Consider the following 15172-nt stretch of genomic DNA (forward strand, 5'->3'; position numbering starts at 1 on the left):
CAGCAGGCAGCCTCCATCTCTACCCACCTCCCCCAGCCCAATGGTTTCTAGTCAACCCGGGCCCCTCGGGCTCCAAGACTCCCCAGGATCCAGCCTAGGACTCCGGACGGTGGGGCTTTCTCATCTCTTGTGCATGGCCAAGAATTCCCTAGCCTGTGCCTCAGTTTCCCCTCAACAGACTCTAAGGCTAAAGGCGGCAGCTTCCCAGGTCCAAAGAGGAGAAAAATGTGCGGGGGTGGGGCTGGGGGTGGGGGGGCCTCCCTGGTCTCCGCAGTCATCTCCATCCGCCGCCAAGATCTTGGGGAGCAGAGTTCCGCGTCTTCTAGGTTCTCGATCCCTGGCAGAAGGCGAGGGGATGGCGGGAGCCCCCAAGCCCGCATCGGGCACCCTCCCGGAGCCGCGACTCGCGTCCCCGCACCGCGTGACCCGCCGCGGCACTGCGGCTGCAGCCCGGCCCTCCCCCGCCGGCTTCTCGGGTGCGGGGGGCACCGCGCGCGCTCAGTCCCCGCGCCCCGAGTTGCTGCGAGTTAGCCGCCCAGCGCGGGGCAGCTGAGCCACCTTCCTGGGACGCGCTCGGGACCCTGGGGACCCGGCCGGGGACGCTGGGGGGCCACGGGGCGCGCGCACCACCCCAGGGCCCAGGGGCGCTCGTCGCAGCCCGCCCCTCCAGCTCTCCCCCACCCCCAAGTGCTGGGAAACGGGGCCGGGCTTCGCGGTTCTCCGGAAGAGACGAGACCGCGGAGGCGTGCCCGAGTTGAGGGCGCCGCCCCGACCTGACTTTCTGGGGCGCCGGGCGCGGGAGGTGTGTGGGGCGGGACGGGCGCCCTGCAGCCGCGGCCTGGGCCTCCTCGCGAGCGCGCCTGCCTGCAGGGGCCGGCGGTTCCTAACTTTGACGCTGCCCGGGTCGGCCCCCCAGTGGGCCTCGGCGACTCCTTCCTCCTGGTCTTCAAGAACAGCACCCCTCTCCCGGCCCGAGACCTATGTCACACCCCCACACTGACACCCGTGTGCCCTTTGGCCTCCGCTGAAGTGGAAGCTCCCGGGCGAGCGCCGAGCTGGGCTCTCCGCCCCCCGCCCGGACCCCTCGGACAGTCTGCACCGCCGGGCTCCTCGCGGGGGCACCGCTGGCTGCGGGGCAGCTTTCTGACCCAGGTGAGTCTCGATGGTGTCCACGGAGGGGATCTAACTTTTGAGGTTCATCACCAGCTCCCCTCCCCGCCCCAGCTGCCTGGGTGGTGGAAGCGCAATCAGGAAGCTAAACATCTGGAGTGGAACGAGCAGGAAGAGAGCGACGCCCCCCGAAAAGGTGGCCCCCGGCGGGGCCGGGACCTCAAGTTCCGGGCGGGCGGGGGGAGCTGAGTCTCGAGCGGGCAGCTCGGAGTCGGGGCGCCCGGGGCTGCGGCGCGCCTGGCCGGGCCTCTGCTCCCCTCCGCGGGCCTTCGCCTCCTCCCACCGGGCCGTGGCGCCGCCTTCTGGCAGCTGGGCGTCTGCTCCGGCCGGCCGGTGTGCGGGCTCTAGCCGCGGGACGTGGGCACGGAGCGCGCCGGGGCGCGGGGCCGGGGGGCGGGCGCGGGGCGTGGTCAGCCCGGCCGCCGGGGCTCCGCGGCCTCGCAGAGCTGCTGGTGTCCCGCGGCCAAGTTGAGAGAAAAGTTTGAGGCCGGAGGGAGCGAGGTCGCGAGGCGGCGGGAGCTGCAGCGGTGCGGCGGACTTGGGGCCGAGCCGGGGAGGAGCTGCGCTCTACCTTCGGCCGCTTTGGGGATCCGAGGCGGCGCCTCGCCGGCGAGCCGGACCGACTGGGTAGGGCCGCCCGCCACACTCGCGCTGGCGCTCCCTCGGGTCGTGGCTCCGGGGCTCGGGCGCTGCTGCCATGAGCGCGGCGCGGGCCGCTCCGGAGCTCCGGGTATCAGGCGTGGCTCGTCCCAGACCCAGCGCCCCACGATGCCCCAAGTTCTGTCGTGCAATTAACTGGACTCTCCTTCCACCAGCAGCTCCCCCTTGCCCCCGTGGGGTGGTGTGTGAGCTGTCCCAACCGACAGTCGCGGGGCTCTGACTCATCCTGGGGCGGAACCCGGGGCCCCAGAGAGGAATGCCCGTAGGAAGAGACCTTTTACTCCGAGGAGTGCGGAGCCAGACCTCGGGCCTCCGGGGTTCCCCTGACTTGGGGCTCTAGAACCAGCCCCCCGCCCCCCACCCGAGGGCTTCCAGCGATGCCGAAGTGCCTGGCTCCCTGCACCGACTCCGACGGGCCAGATGGGCGCCCACCTGGCTCAAGGCCCGTCCCGGTGGGCCGCAGCGCTGCCTTCTCTCTCTCAGATCCCGCAGCTCCAGGGAATGACGCCGGTGCCCCCGCGGCCCCGGTTTCGGGCGGGGAGGGCGAGCCCCACAGCTCGGACCACGGCGGCCGCCTGGGCAGCACCGATAAGAGGCTGAAGGAAGGAGCCGCCGGCGGCGCCCCAACCGCGCTGGGGACCTCGTGCGAGCCGGACTCGCGAGTTGAAGTTATGGATTCAGGTGAGTGGGGAGGGAGGGAGGGAGGCTCGGGGGACACTGTAAGGGTTCCCCGAAAAGGATAGCAAAGTCAGCTGGGGATACTAGAGTGAAAAACTTCCGGCTAGGTCAGTTGCTGGTGTGTCCCGTGCCAAGAATGGAGGTACCAAGGGCTCCTTACTTCTCTCTGGAGCTGAGCAAGTCAGGCCCGGCTCTGCTGGGTCAATTACCTGGGTATTTCAGGGGCGGGTTTTTAGTGCTGCTGTTGTGATCCTCGGCCTCCTAGTGGCTGGTTGGGGACTCGCTGCATTTGGGGGTTTTGTTTCTGCAGTGGCTGGCCCAGGAGGCCAGCTCCCCAGGCCCTGCACTGTGCTGGTGCTGCTGAACCCTCGAGGGGGCAAAGGAAAGGGCCTGCAGCTATTCTGGAAACAGGTGCAGCCCCAGCTGGTCCAGGCCGATATTTCCTTCAAGCTGTTGCTCACTGGTGAGTGCCTGGCCAAGGGGGTGCTGGGGTGTCCCCACCCCCGCCTCCCTGTCTTATCCCGTCTCCCTGCAGAGCGGAAGAACCACGCCCGAGAGATGGTTCGGGCAGAGGAGCTGGGCTGCTGGGATGCACTGGTGGTCATGTCTGGCGATGGGCTCATGTACGAGGTGAGGCCTGTGCCAGGAGGCTGTGAGGGTGGTGGGGCAGGGGTGTTCCCCAGGCTGAGGCCCTGTGCCCCAACAGGTGATAAATGGGCTCATGGATCGGCCTGACTGGGAGACTGCCATCAAGAAGCCCCTGTGTAGCCTCCCTGCCGGTTCTGGCAACGCATTGGCAGCTTCTTTGAACCACTACGCTGGGTGAGAGCCGGGGGCCGGAGTGGGTGTTAATCTACTGTCATCCCTTTGGTGCTGGCCTACTGCCAGATTTTCTCTCCCAAGTCCCCCTGGGCAACTTCCTTCTTCTAAGGAGCCTCGACTGACTCTCCTACTGCCTCTAACCACTCCACCTGTCATTGTTCCTGGGGAGAACGAGATCGGGGGCAGGGAGGAGGTGCTGTGGCTTGGCTTGCCCCAGCTCCGAGAGGAGGAAGGGGATGGTGAGGACCCCTGCCCTGTTCCATCAGACCTTTTCCTCTGCAGCTACGAGCAGGTGACCAACGACGACCTCCTGACCAACTGCACGCTGTTGCTGTGCCGCAGAGTGCTGGCACCCATGAACCTGCTGTCACTGCAGATGGCCTCGGGGCTCCGCCTCTTCTCGGTGCTCAGCCTAGCGTGGGGCTTCATCGCAGATGTAGACATCGAGTCTGAGAAGTACCGCCGTCTGGGTGAGATGCGCTTCACACTGGGCACCTTCCTGCGCCTGGCAGCCCTGCGCATCTACCGGGGCCGACTGGCCTACCTCCCGGTGGGGGTGGCCTCCAAGAAGCCCACCGGCTCGCCTCTGGAGCAGCAGCACCAGGGCCTTGTGGATGCCCACCTGGTGCCCCTGGAGGAGCCAGTGCCCTCTCACTGGACTGTGGTGCCAGAGCAGGACTTTGTGTTGGTGCTGGCCCTGTTGCACTCGCACCTGGGCAGTGAGATGTTTGCTGCGCCCATGGGCAGCATGGCTGGTGCCATGCACCTGTTCTACGTGCGGGCAGGGATTTCTCGGGCCATGCTGCTGCGTCTCTTCCTGGCCATGGAGAAGGGCAGGCACATGGAGCTGGACTGCCCCTACCTGGTCTATGTGCCTGTAGTGGCCTTCCGCTTAGAACCTCAGGATGGGAAGGGTGTGTTTGCTGTGGATGGGGAGATGGCAGTTTCTGAGGCTGTACAGGGCCAGGTGCACCCAGACTATCTTTGGGTGGTTAGTGGTGGTACAGAGTCCTTGCCCTCTCTGGAGTCACAGCCCCTGCCCAGACTGTAGCCTCCGAAGATGCCACTAGAAGAGCCCTTGTAACTGGGCCTCGCTGTGCCTTAGCTTGATACTCAAGTCTATTTTCACCCAGGACCCTCTGACCCCGGGACTGGAGGGCTTGTTTATAGCTTGTGGGAGGACCAAGAGGCAGAGGCCTTCTGCATACTGGTGGGAAGGTGGAAAGCCACACCTTTTAAAGACAAGCTCTGCTCAGCAAAGATCATGGGGTCATTAGCCCAACTGGTTGGGGCCCTATGGCCTATGAAGCCATTCCTTTGTTCTGGGAGCCCCACTCCATGAGTCAAATCCAAATAAAGTGACATTCCCAGACTACTGGACTTATCATGAGGGTCAGAGTGGGTCTTGCTTCTGTGAGGGTTCTAGAATCCAGCACTAACAATGTCCATGCTGCCTCCCGGATTGGGCAACTGCTATGTCTGGCCTCTGGGAGTGACCATTTTGGTGGTGAGCATAGGGTCTTTTGCAGGAGGTGATGCTTCACTCCAATGAGACCTTCAGCCTGAAACTTTGGCCAAACAGCCTCACCTCACAAGTGGACAGAAGCTTAGTGCCTTTCTGTCTTATCCTGGGCCCCAGAGCCAGCAAGCGTCAGCGAAGAGGGACAGGTCTAAGGAAGGGGCAGTGGGAAATGGGCGTGGAGCAGCAGAAGTCAGAAAAGCAAGCAGCTGTCTCTTTTTTTCATTATTGTTGTTATTGATGTCGTTATTGTTGGACAGGACAGAGAAATGGAGAGGAGGGGAAGAGAGAGGGAGAGAAAGATAGACACCCGCAGACCTGCTTCACCGCATGTGAAGCGACTCCCCTGCAGATAGGGATTTGGGGGCTCGAACCAGGATCCTTAGGCCGGTCCCTGCGCTTTGCGCCACGTGCGCTTAACCGGCTGTGCTCCCGCCCAGCCCGCTGTCTCCTTTTTTAAAGGAGTATGTCATGGCTCCAGTGAGGACTGCAGGGCTACACCTCACCCTTGTGAGACAACAGTCAAAAGGGGGTTGGGGGGGTGCTAATCTCCCTAACTGGGCAAGCACTTTGGTTTGAGGCTTGGGTTAGCTACTGCACTGTCAAGCTCACCAGCATCTGGGAGGGCCAAGCCTGTCATACACTCCTGGGGACCACAGCTGTTTGCTGGCAGAGGTGACTGAAACCTTGAGAAATGGAACCCAGCCCTGCCTAGATGCTGGACACACAGCACCAGCCCACTGAACCCAAAGGTCCTTGTATCCAACCCCGAAGACTCCTTCGCTAGAGCTGAAGGCATGGGAGCTGCCAGAAACACGAAGAAGAAAGGCAACAGAATCCAGATGAATGGCAGAGGCAGGTTTAATGGTGCCACCGTGTCTTTTTTTCTTCTTACATTGTAATGAGCCAAACCAAGAAAAAAAAATGCAAGTAAAAAAAAGTTTAATCGCACAGCACTTTATACAGGTATCTTAAGCAGTAGGCATTCACATCTCCACATGGACAACACGCTGGGAAGCACAGCCCCACAGTCACTCCGGGTGTTTCTCAAGCAAGATACCGACTCTGGGCTCCGAGGGCCAGGTTGTGTCCCACTGTCTTCCTGCTGCTGCCACCTGCCCTGCTGGGTGGTGACGGCTGGTGGCACAGCATGGGTGTGGAGCCAGCTTAAGGCGGACAAGACGCATCATGCTTTGGCTTTTTTTTTTGTCTTTTTTTTTCTAATAAGAGTTAATATCTTTGTTTTTTTTTTGAGATTTATTTTCTTTCAACCTTAAATATTACATACATACACCAAAAATTACATAGCTGCAATGTGCTGAACAGCACCCTCTTAGCCTGGAGCTTCACATTATCAAAAGCTAGAAAACTTGTAAACCTTGGGGCTGCTCTGTGGGAAGAGCCCCTGCTGCCGCCTCTCCCAATAGTGCCTGCAGTGTGTGAGCGCGGAGCTGACAGGAGGCCTCGATCTCATCAGAGGAGGAGAGAGAGATGGGGGTCGGGGGCAGAGGAGTCGGCTCACTGTTCCGTGGGCTATGGGCCACCTCCCAGCCTTAGCTTTTGATTGTGGGAGGGGCAGAGATGGGCAAGAGCACTTACCCAGCCCTGTCTGTGCTGCTGCTCCTACTTCCTGGGCCCCAAGGTCAGAGCTGAGCAGACTCCAGCTCCAGTTTACGTGGGCGGGGCTCAAAAGCCACAAGTGTGGATGTCCCAGCTGTCCAGGGCCGGGAGAGCAAGGCACCTCCAGCTGTTTCCTTCCCAGCGCAGCTTGGTCCTCACTCCATGTTAGCATGAGAGCTGCCGCCTCTCCTGGGTAGCATCCGTAACCTACCCTGGCCCCAGCTTCTCTTAGAGAGCAAGTTCAACAGGAAGGTCCTGTGTACCCGGGCCAGGGCCGAGGCAGGGGTCTTCAGTACCGGCGACAACTCCTCGGGGAGAGTGTTGATGCCAGGGGAGAGGCAGGGTCTGGTGGCGGTGGCAGCAGGAGGGTTTGGGACACAGGGAAGCTACTGTGAAACTGAAGGAGCTGAAAGGGACCAGTGGGACTGCCGCAGAAACCCACACTCATGCAAGGCACACCACTCATCTGCTGCTGGGCCACCCACACGCAGTCCCCAGGAAAACTCTTCCGGCCTGAGATGGAGACAGCAAGGGAGGAAGTGCTGCCATTCAGTCTGCAGTGGCCGGTGGGACATCAGCAATAGGGCTTGTTCTCTTTGCCACAGGGGACTCGCCTGTCGAAAGACTGCTTCAGAACAGATATGGCAACATCTCGAGGAACATCTTCAGCATCAAACTCACCTTGGGAAGAAGAGGGGAGTAGGGGTGGGAGGAGGGGGGGGTCCAGGGCAAGGGAGTGGCGGGCAGTGGCAGGCCTCTCCCACAGTGACGCTCCTTCCTCCAGGGCTGGCGGCTACTTGTCCTCTGTGCTCTCGGGCATGCCGGCCTCTATCAGAGCCGCCCGGAACTGCATCAGAACACCCCGGATGCTCTTGATGAAACCCTTAGAAAGCGGGAAGAGGGGGAAGCCGATGTCGGGGTAGCCACTCTTCTCTGGCAGGAAGCTCCTGTAGCTCTTTCTCCGCTTCTTTGGTTTGACACTGGGTGGCATTGAGGCGTCAGGAGCTACTTCTGAAGTCTGGTCTGTGGGGTCCCTGCTGGCAGAGGCTGGGCCCTGGGCACCGCCTTCCGAGTCCGAGCCCTGGGAGGCCTCTCCAGGAGCCAGCCCTCCATCCTCAGCTTCTTCTCGGCTGTAGTCCGAGAGCTCGGCCGAAGCAGTGGGTTCTGGTGAGCTGCTGTCCTTGGGGATCCCATTGGGCAGCGCCTGGGCCCTCTCGAGCAGGGCATGGGTTTCTAGCCAAGACTCGATGCGGTTCACTAGCCGCCAGCCGCCGGAGCTGAAGTGCTGTCGGATCTCCTGCTCAAAGACCTCTGGGGGTCTCCGCACTAACTGGGTCATGGACTGCACTACTCGAATCAGCGCCATCTCGTTGTAGCAGCGACTGTTCTCATAGCCCTCTTGCAGGCCCCGGTCGCTGTCAAAGCCAGCTTCATTGTAGTATGGTTCATTCACCAGGATAAGACCTGCAGGGGGAGAAACCCATCAGGGGAGGCCTGAGCTCGCTCCATAAGCAGTAGGCTGGGACAGGAAGGTCTGGGCAGAAATCAGGCCCAGAGTTGCTATGCACCAGCAGCCTCTCCCATCACCACCATGTAACCCCCATCTCACCATACCTTGGATGGAGATGAGCACCTGGAGAAGGCTGGATTTACTTGTCCACCTCTCTGTCCCCTGCAAGACACACGGCCCCATCAATTCTGTCCCAGACACTGGTCCCTGAACGTTCTCCACCTTCCCAACTGGCTGCGGGCACCCTACTCACCTTGCCAATCCAGGTACCCAGGAGGCTGACACACACCTTCCCGTTGTCATAGAGGTTGGGGTTCAGGCGGCCACTACACTGGGAGAGGTAGCAAAAGTGGGGGGGCACAGCTGGGTAGATGTTGGGGAGCTGGATGTCAAACAGGTAGAGGCCGTCCTCATAAGGGGTACGAGTGGGGCCCTTGATCAAGGCAGAGAAGAGGTCCTGGAGGAAGGAAGGAGGGAGGGAGGCTGAGCTTGGTGGGTTTCTGTACCATAGTTTGCTCTTTTCCAGGGCACCATAAAGGAGCAGCACCCCTGGACTCTAGACAGTACCAGTCACAGAAAAGTTAAATGGTGGTCCAGGAGTTGGTATAGTGGATAAAGCACTGGATTCTCAAACATGAGGTCCTAAGTTTGATCCCCAGCAGCACATGTACCAGTATGATGTCTGGTTCTTTCTCTCTCCTCCTTTCTCAAGAATAAGTAAATGAAATCTTAAAAGATAAAAGATTTTTTTTAAAAAAAGAAAAGTTAAATGTGAGCGACTCTGCAGACCTACTTGGCATCTTTTACCTCCTGGCATAAATGGACTTTTCTTTCTTTAAAAAAAAGGGGGGGAAATAAATAAACAAAGGGGGGGAGCAAGCAAGGTGGCACAATAAGTTACGCACACACAGTGCGAAGTGCAAGCACTCACACAAGGATCCTGGTTTGAACCCCAGCTTCCCACCTGCAAGGGGGATGCTTCACAAGTAGTGAAGCAGGCCTGCAGGTGTCTATCTTTCTCTCTCCGTATCTTCCCCTCTTCCCCTTCCAATATCTCTGGCCTATCAAAGAAAAAAAGAAAAAAAAGAAAAAAAGAAAACTTAGAACAATAACCAGAGCAATACTCAGATAAATGAGATGCCAGAGAAGAAACCCAGAACCAGGCAAATTCTGTGCTATAGCACTGCATCACCTCCTGAGCATGCAGAAGACATCTTCTACCTTTACATTTTGTTTGTTTTCTTCAGAATAGCTGCCCTGGGCCGGCGGCGCACCTGGCTGAGCACACATGTTACAATATGCAAGGACCCAGGTTCAAGGCCCTGGTCCCCACCTGTAGGGGACAAGCTTCACGAGTGGTAAAGCAGGGCTGCAGGTGTTTCTCTTCCTCTCTATCTTCCCCTTCCCTCTCGATTTCTGTCTCTGTCCAATAAAGATAATTAAAAAAACCATCACCACCACATAGACACGCATGCACACGTGCCCCAGGAAAACAAAACAAAAAAAGCCTGCCTTGACCCCTCCCCCCACACTCAACAGAGTAAGCAACCACTATAATCCATCAGAAGATAAAAGATGGTAACGTTGTACTTGTCTTTACGGAATCAGGGGGCAGGGGACAAGAGGATTTGAATCCCAGGGGAAAATGTTGGGAGACCAGTAAAAGAAGCTGGGTCATTAAGCCTTCAGACACCCTAGACTGTGTATATCATGAAGAGGGTGTCCTCCCTGGAGAAAGCATGGATGGGGTGAATGATGACGTGGAAAGATGTTGGGAGCAAAGTCTAATTGGAGTGACAGATCCTCCTGTGCCTGTTCTTATCAGTGCCATCCCGTGAGCCACAAGATAACATGACCCAGCAATGATGTAACCAGACACCACCACCACCACCACCCCTTCTCCCCAGCAGAGCTGAGGCAGGTTGGCATTTTCAACAGTAGTGTTACCATCAACTAAGAGGATTCAGAAGTATCAAGAACCTGCACCAGTTTTTATGGCTGCCTCGTGGCCTTGGCCCACCATGTGCCCAACTGCACAGTGCCTCTCCAGGGCTGGGCTGGAGCCTCAGTCTGCTCTGAACTCAATCACACAGAGCAGGGCACATAAGCGGGCCAGTAAGGGGTTTCTACGTGCAGTGGAAGGTGGAATGGACTTGTCCATTACTAGAACAATCTAGCACTCATGCTAACCCAGAAGCTGTGACTCAACTCAAACAGGCTAAAAAGAGCAGAGTGGAAAATGGAGTGCCGTGTTCATGTAAGGGAGAACCATTCTGTAGCTAGAAAGGAACAAACTACATCAGTATGAATCAAGATGGGCTAGTCAAAAACACTTACTGTTAAGTGAATGAAGCAGATTATAGCTGATGTATACAATGACATCCTATTCACAACACAAAGCAGTAGGCCTTGATGGTGATGTCAGAGAAAGCAAAAACAGAAGCAGAGGTCACCCGGGAGACCCACCAACCTCTTAAAATGGTGCCTTCTAGAGATGGGGGGGCGGGGGGGGTCAAGGCAACGTTCACTCTGTGTGTCATGTTTTCATTTTATGGAGAATCACGTAACAACAACATTTTAAGCTCACCTCAAAAAGGAAGGAATACCTGGGCTAGATTCATGTGGGACTCTGCTGCCAGTCCTCATCCTACTGACCCTGCTGCCTGGGGCAAAGGGTGTGGGTCCCCTTAAAAACTGCTCAGCTCTGCAGTCCGGGGTCTTAAGACTGGCAGCCCACACCACACGGCACCTACCCACACCAAGCCCATGCCAGGCCACTTGCCATTCTATCCTCGAAAGTCTTGACCATGATGCCATCAGGCAGTGAGGTAGCCAGCAGGGCCATCTCCTTCCGCACTGTGCTGAAGAACTTCTTGGCTTCTGGAGGCTGGAACTCAATTTTCTTAAAAGAGTGATTTGCTGGGTAGAGACAGAGAACAGTTAGTCTCTAAAAAACAGGCCCATGAATCACCGCTGCAGGTGTGCTCCCCAGGCAGGTAAATAAGCCACGTGCTTCCCACCCACCCACCTGACCTGTCTGGTACCAGAATTGGTCAGCACACCTGGGGAGTGTCCCGCTCTCCCACACCCCAGGTGGCAGCAGGTGGGGGTGCTCAGAGAAGGCCAGCTGCCCAGCCACCAGCTCTGCTAAGACCAACAACCAACTCACAGGGTGCGAACTCCAGCACTGAGAAGACCTCTCCCTTGGCACTGGTGAAGGTGACACCGGGCTTGCCGCCACACTGCTGGCAGAGCACAGGGGTCTCACTGGGCCACTCAGCCTTCGCAGGTGACTGCGCCTCAGGCTTGTCCTCCTTGCGCTCTGTGTCTGGCACGGCCTCCATCTTCTCTTCCTCTGCAATCGCCACGTTGTCCAGGGTCTTCTTGAGGTTTTCCTGCAGTTTCTTAATGTCATCCAGAAACTTCTTCTCCCGAGTCGGCTTCTCAGGTTCCACCGTGGGGGAGGTAGGAGAGCCTGTTAGCAGCTGCTCCACAGTCATGTTCTTGAGGCTCTCCAGGATCTTGATGGCCTCTTTCAGTTCACGGAAGCTTTTGGGAGGTCCGTCCTTGCCAGCTTTCTCCATCAGTCCAGCCATGGGCGCAGCCATAGCCACCGCCCCCTGAATGGCAGCTGTGGCAGCCTCTTCGCTGATCAGAACCCCTTTGTTCTCCTCAGGGGCCACTGGCTGCTCAATGGGCAGAATGGGAGGCTCCTCTATCTTGGGGTGCTCATCTTCAACCAGCCCATTGTCCGTCTCCCAGCTGTCGCTGTCATCTTCCCATTCGTCTGAAGACGCCCCACTGGTGCTGCCTTCTACAGAGTCATAGTCTGACTCCTCAATCTCAGACTCGATGTTGTATAGGTGCTGGGGGCAGACAGATGGGGTGGGCAGTTCAGAGGAGAGCTGGGTTAATTACTAGAAATAATGAGGCCTTCCTAGTGCTGTTCTAAGCTAGGTGGCCCCTAGGCAATTGGGAGGCACCCGCCTCATCCCCACAAGCAGAACCAAAGACCCAGCCTCCTTTCCTCCTCTGTGTACTAGGCCTACAGCTGCCCTCAGAGGAAAAGCCAGCTCTAGCCTGAGGACTCAGGTCAGTAGCCTTTGAGAAACTGCACTGGGAGCTGGGAGCATGTGACAAGAAGGGAAGGAGAGGGAGAGCTGGCCAGTTGTTACATCCTGTCCTCTCTCTGGGGTGGCTGCCTGGTTTAGGGGGCTATTCCTTCAACCCAACCATGTTGGTCCCAGGAGAGGGGTGCTGGGTCATGCACACTGGCTCAAACAGGGATAAAGGAATGGTGGTGAGAGTAGCTCTTGGGCCGGCTCCCCACCTTTCCTCTCTGGCTGTGAAAATGTTTCTAGAAATGATGAGAGGATTGGGAAGATAAGATAGCATAATGATTATGCAAAAGACTTGGACGCCTGAGGCACCAAAGTTCTAGGTTCAACCCGTGCCACGCTCAGGTGAAAAAACGAGCAAGTGCACAAACAGGAGAGGCCTGGGCTCCTTTAAGGTGCAATAAAGGACCCTTTCTAGCACGATGAGATGGGGTCTTGAAAACCCAATCGTTTGGGGAAGTCTGTAAGCATCTGACAGTGGAAGGGGCCTTCCAGATGGGGGGGACTCCAGACAGCTGTAGGCTGCCCCTCTGTCCTCCCTATTCCTGTACCATGGACTTTGTCTATAATACTGGCCCTTCTTCTCGAGCTTTCCTTGAGTCCATTTTACTACTCAAGAGAGAAATCTCTTGCAGAAAGAGCCCAGAGGCCATCATACTGTTCCCTGAATAGACAGGAGACTCGCCACTGACCCATCTTAGTTGCCAGTTGCAAGCTGAGCTACGCTGGCCCTGAGTGTCTTACCTGGGGCAGGATGATGGTCTTGGAGTTGTCAGCCCACACCACCTCTACCTTGCTGCTGATATCCACACGAGCCACCTGGCCCACTGATGGCTGCAGGGCAAGAGGGACGTGGTCAGGGGTGCAGTTTTCTGGGGGGTGAGGGGGATAGGCCAGAGCACCTCCAAAGGGTGGCAAGAGTGAGGCCATAAGGGAAGGGGAAACAAAGCAAAGCAAACAAACTAGTCAGTAGCCACAGTAATAAGTGTGGGACCTGGATGACCCATGTCCTCCAGGCTCACCTTTCTCCACCTGGCAGTTAGCCTTTCTGCTCCCCCTAGGCTCCCTGGCATTCCAAGGATAGGAATGTCTGGGCATTTTGTAGCGACTCCGCCTGGAATCTGCCAGACACCCCCCACAATGTGCCCACCTGCTCTCCAAGGCCCAGGCACTTAGAACTAAAAGCTGGGTTTCCCTAAGAATAGGGGCAGCGAGGGCTCAGGGAGAAGCTTCGGGAATGAAGTTTCATCCCAGCAGGCAGACATATCCTGGAGGTGATCAGGCTGAGTGGCAGCTCCAGAGCGGGCAACTGCTCTCTGGAAAGACACTGAGGTGGACAACAGTCCAGAGGACCAACAGGTCCTGTCTTTTGGAGCCATCTGGTGGCAGCACTAGGCACTGCAGCTGCTGCACAGGAAGGGGAACAGTGAGACTTGAACTTGCGGAGGGTTTACCTCATCCTCCTTGTGAGGTGCTCCATCCTCAGTATTGCCAATGCGGATGACGATATCGGTGGTACGGAACCGGAAGTCAGGGTGGTCAGCAATGTCATAGACACTCACATCTTCCTCTTCTCCAATCAGCTAGAACACAGGATAGGCCGTCGCAAGGGGCTGTATACCCAGCCCAGAAGAGCCCAGCCCACAGCAAGAAGCAGGGGCTGTCCACACTCACCTCCACATCATCCCCACTTGGCCGTAGCTTGAACCACTTTACCATGCAGGTGCGGCCGATGTGGTCTCCAGACTGCACCACACCATAGACAGCAGGGTCTGGACAGCTCTGGACTAGGGAACCAAATGGAAACACAACTAGCTACAGAGCCTTGGTGGGGCTGCCTGTCCCCCAGTCACCAGCCACCCGACATCCAAACTCCAGCAGAGTACAGAACCCGCATGAGCCCTGCCTGGGTCTCTGGAGCAAAACACAGCTCCCCCTGTGCCTGAGCGAGGCATCTTCAAAAGAGCAGTCTCTCCCCCACCCCCAATCTCCCTAACCCAGATGCATGGGTCCTTCTTCACAAGTCCCACCCAGTGCCCTACAGGACTACCTCGTTTGTCCACCACAAAGTCTCCAGGGCAGAACTCATTGTTATCCAGGTGGTGCACAGGGAAGAGATCGTTGGAGCGGATGTTACATTCCACGGAACCATCCTGCCACATGACATCGGCCGAGGTCATCGTAGTTACCACCTCCACTGCCACCCTGCAGGGTGGGACGAGTGAGCCAGGCCCCACATAAGGCTTCTCAGAGGAAAGGGGCAGGTAGTATGACTCTCCTTCCCCTGCGGATTCTGTAAACCCTAACTTTTCATCCCAGGCAAGAGAGAGGAAAAATAGTTCAGAGGGCACTGGACTACATTTTTGTGCCCTGTCATCTCCTCTGAGAATGGCCCTGTTTGGGAAAGCTCAAGTAAATATGGTTCCAGAAGGTCAAACTTGGGGCCAATCAACCCAGCTCCACCCCGTCCACTCCGTCCTTCCTTTCTGGCAGGGCCAAACCCATCTTGGCCGGGCAGTCCTGAGCCTTCCAGGGGATGGCTCTCAGGCTGGACATCAGTAGGGAGGGTTTACCTGTCTCCTGGCTTGAAATCGCGAGTGATTTTATTCTTCTTTCTCTTGTGTTTCCGCTTTAAGTTCTTGATAGACAAGGGGATGCTCTTTTTTCGATTTGTGCCACTGCCACTCTGGGAGGAGGTGGTAGAGCTGGCAGAGGAGGTCACCGAGCTGGTGTCATCTGTGTCATCAGCAGCCTCGTCATCTGCGTCCTGCTCTGCAGAGTGCAGCCTATCATCGCCACCTTCCTTCAGCAGGAAGGGGGGCAGCTGCTCACCCACCTCCTGGGTCTCCTCCTGGCCCTCATCCTGCATTTCCATTGGGCTGGTGGACCCATCAGGTGTTTCCTCTGGGCTGGCAGGCACGGTTTCACTCTTGCCTTTGACACCCCCTTTCTTGCTTGGGTCCATGGAATGGTCCTTTGAGCACTGAGTGTCGGGTGAACAAGACATGATCCTGACAACCTGCTTCTTCAACAGTCGTTTCACCTACGAGAATGGAGCACAGGGGACGGACAGGT

The 15172-nt window shown here is 57.5% G+C and overlaps 2 protein-coding genes across 5 annotated transcripts in view; one reads left to right on the top strand and one right to left on the bottom strand.

Annotated features, from left to right (window-relative positions):
- The first annotated feature begins 990 nt into the window (after window positions 1-990).
- Window positions 991-4714, top strand: SPHK1 (sphingosine kinase 1). 3 transcript variants are annotated; one of them, XM_060202812.1, is made up of 6 exons: window positions 991-1152; window positions 2314-2511; window positions 2774-2971; window positions 3044-3138; window positions 3215-3330; window positions 3613-4714. In XM_060202812.1, exons 2-6 carry the CDS (start codon window positions 2502-2504, stop codon window positions 4379-4381), a joined length of 1188 nt encoding a protein of 395 aa, XP_060058795.1. In that variant the 5' UTR covers window positions 991-1152; window positions 2314-2501; the 3' UTR covers window positions 4382-4714. The 3 variants fall into 3 exon arrangements, with proteins under 3 accessions (XP_060058795.1, XP_060058794.1, XP_016050075.2); XM_060202811.1 differs by lacking the exon at window positions 991-1152 and having other exon boundaries at window positions 1237-2511; XM_016194589.2 differs by lacking the exon at window positions 991-1152 and having other exon boundaries at window positions 1248-2511; window positions 2819-2971.
- Window positions 4715-5692: 978 nt separating this feature from the next.
- The window catches only part of UBE2O (ubiquitin conjugating enzyme E2 O), a 62683-nt gene continuing 53203 nt past the window's right edge, over window positions 5693-15172 (bottom strand). For both annotated transcript variants that reach the window (XM_016194591.2, XM_007537682.3), the window contains exons 9-18: window positions 14671-15140; window positions 14148-14302; window positions 13772-13884; window positions 13552-13680; window positions 12842-12931; window positions 11149-11845; window positions 10762-10898; window positions 8233-8436; window positions 8084-8141; window positions 5693-7933 (exon numbers count right to left, since the gene is read on the bottom strand). In XM_016194591.2, the coding sequence (XP_016050077.1) occupies window positions 7263-7933; window positions 8084-8141; window positions 8233-8436; window positions 10762-10898; window positions 11149-11845; window positions 12842-12931; window positions 13552-13680; window positions 13772-13884; window positions 14148-14302; window positions 14671-15140 (2724 nt within the window). In that variant the 3' untranslated portion in view covers window positions 5693-7262. The remainder of the gene's footprint in view (window positions 7934-8083; window positions 8142-8232; window positions 8437-10761; window positions 10899-11148; window positions 11846-12841; window positions 12932-13551; window positions 13681-13771; window positions 13885-14147; window positions 14303-14670; window positions 15141-15172) is intronic.

The sequence above is a fragment of the Erinaceus europaeus genome, chromosome 12 (genome assembly GCF_950295315.1).
Source record: "Erinaceus europaeus chromosome 12, mEriEur2.1, whole genome shotgun sequence".
Lineage (NCBI taxonomy): Eukaryota > Metazoa > Chordata > Mammalia > Eulipotyphla > Erinaceidae > Erinaceus > Erinaceus europaeus.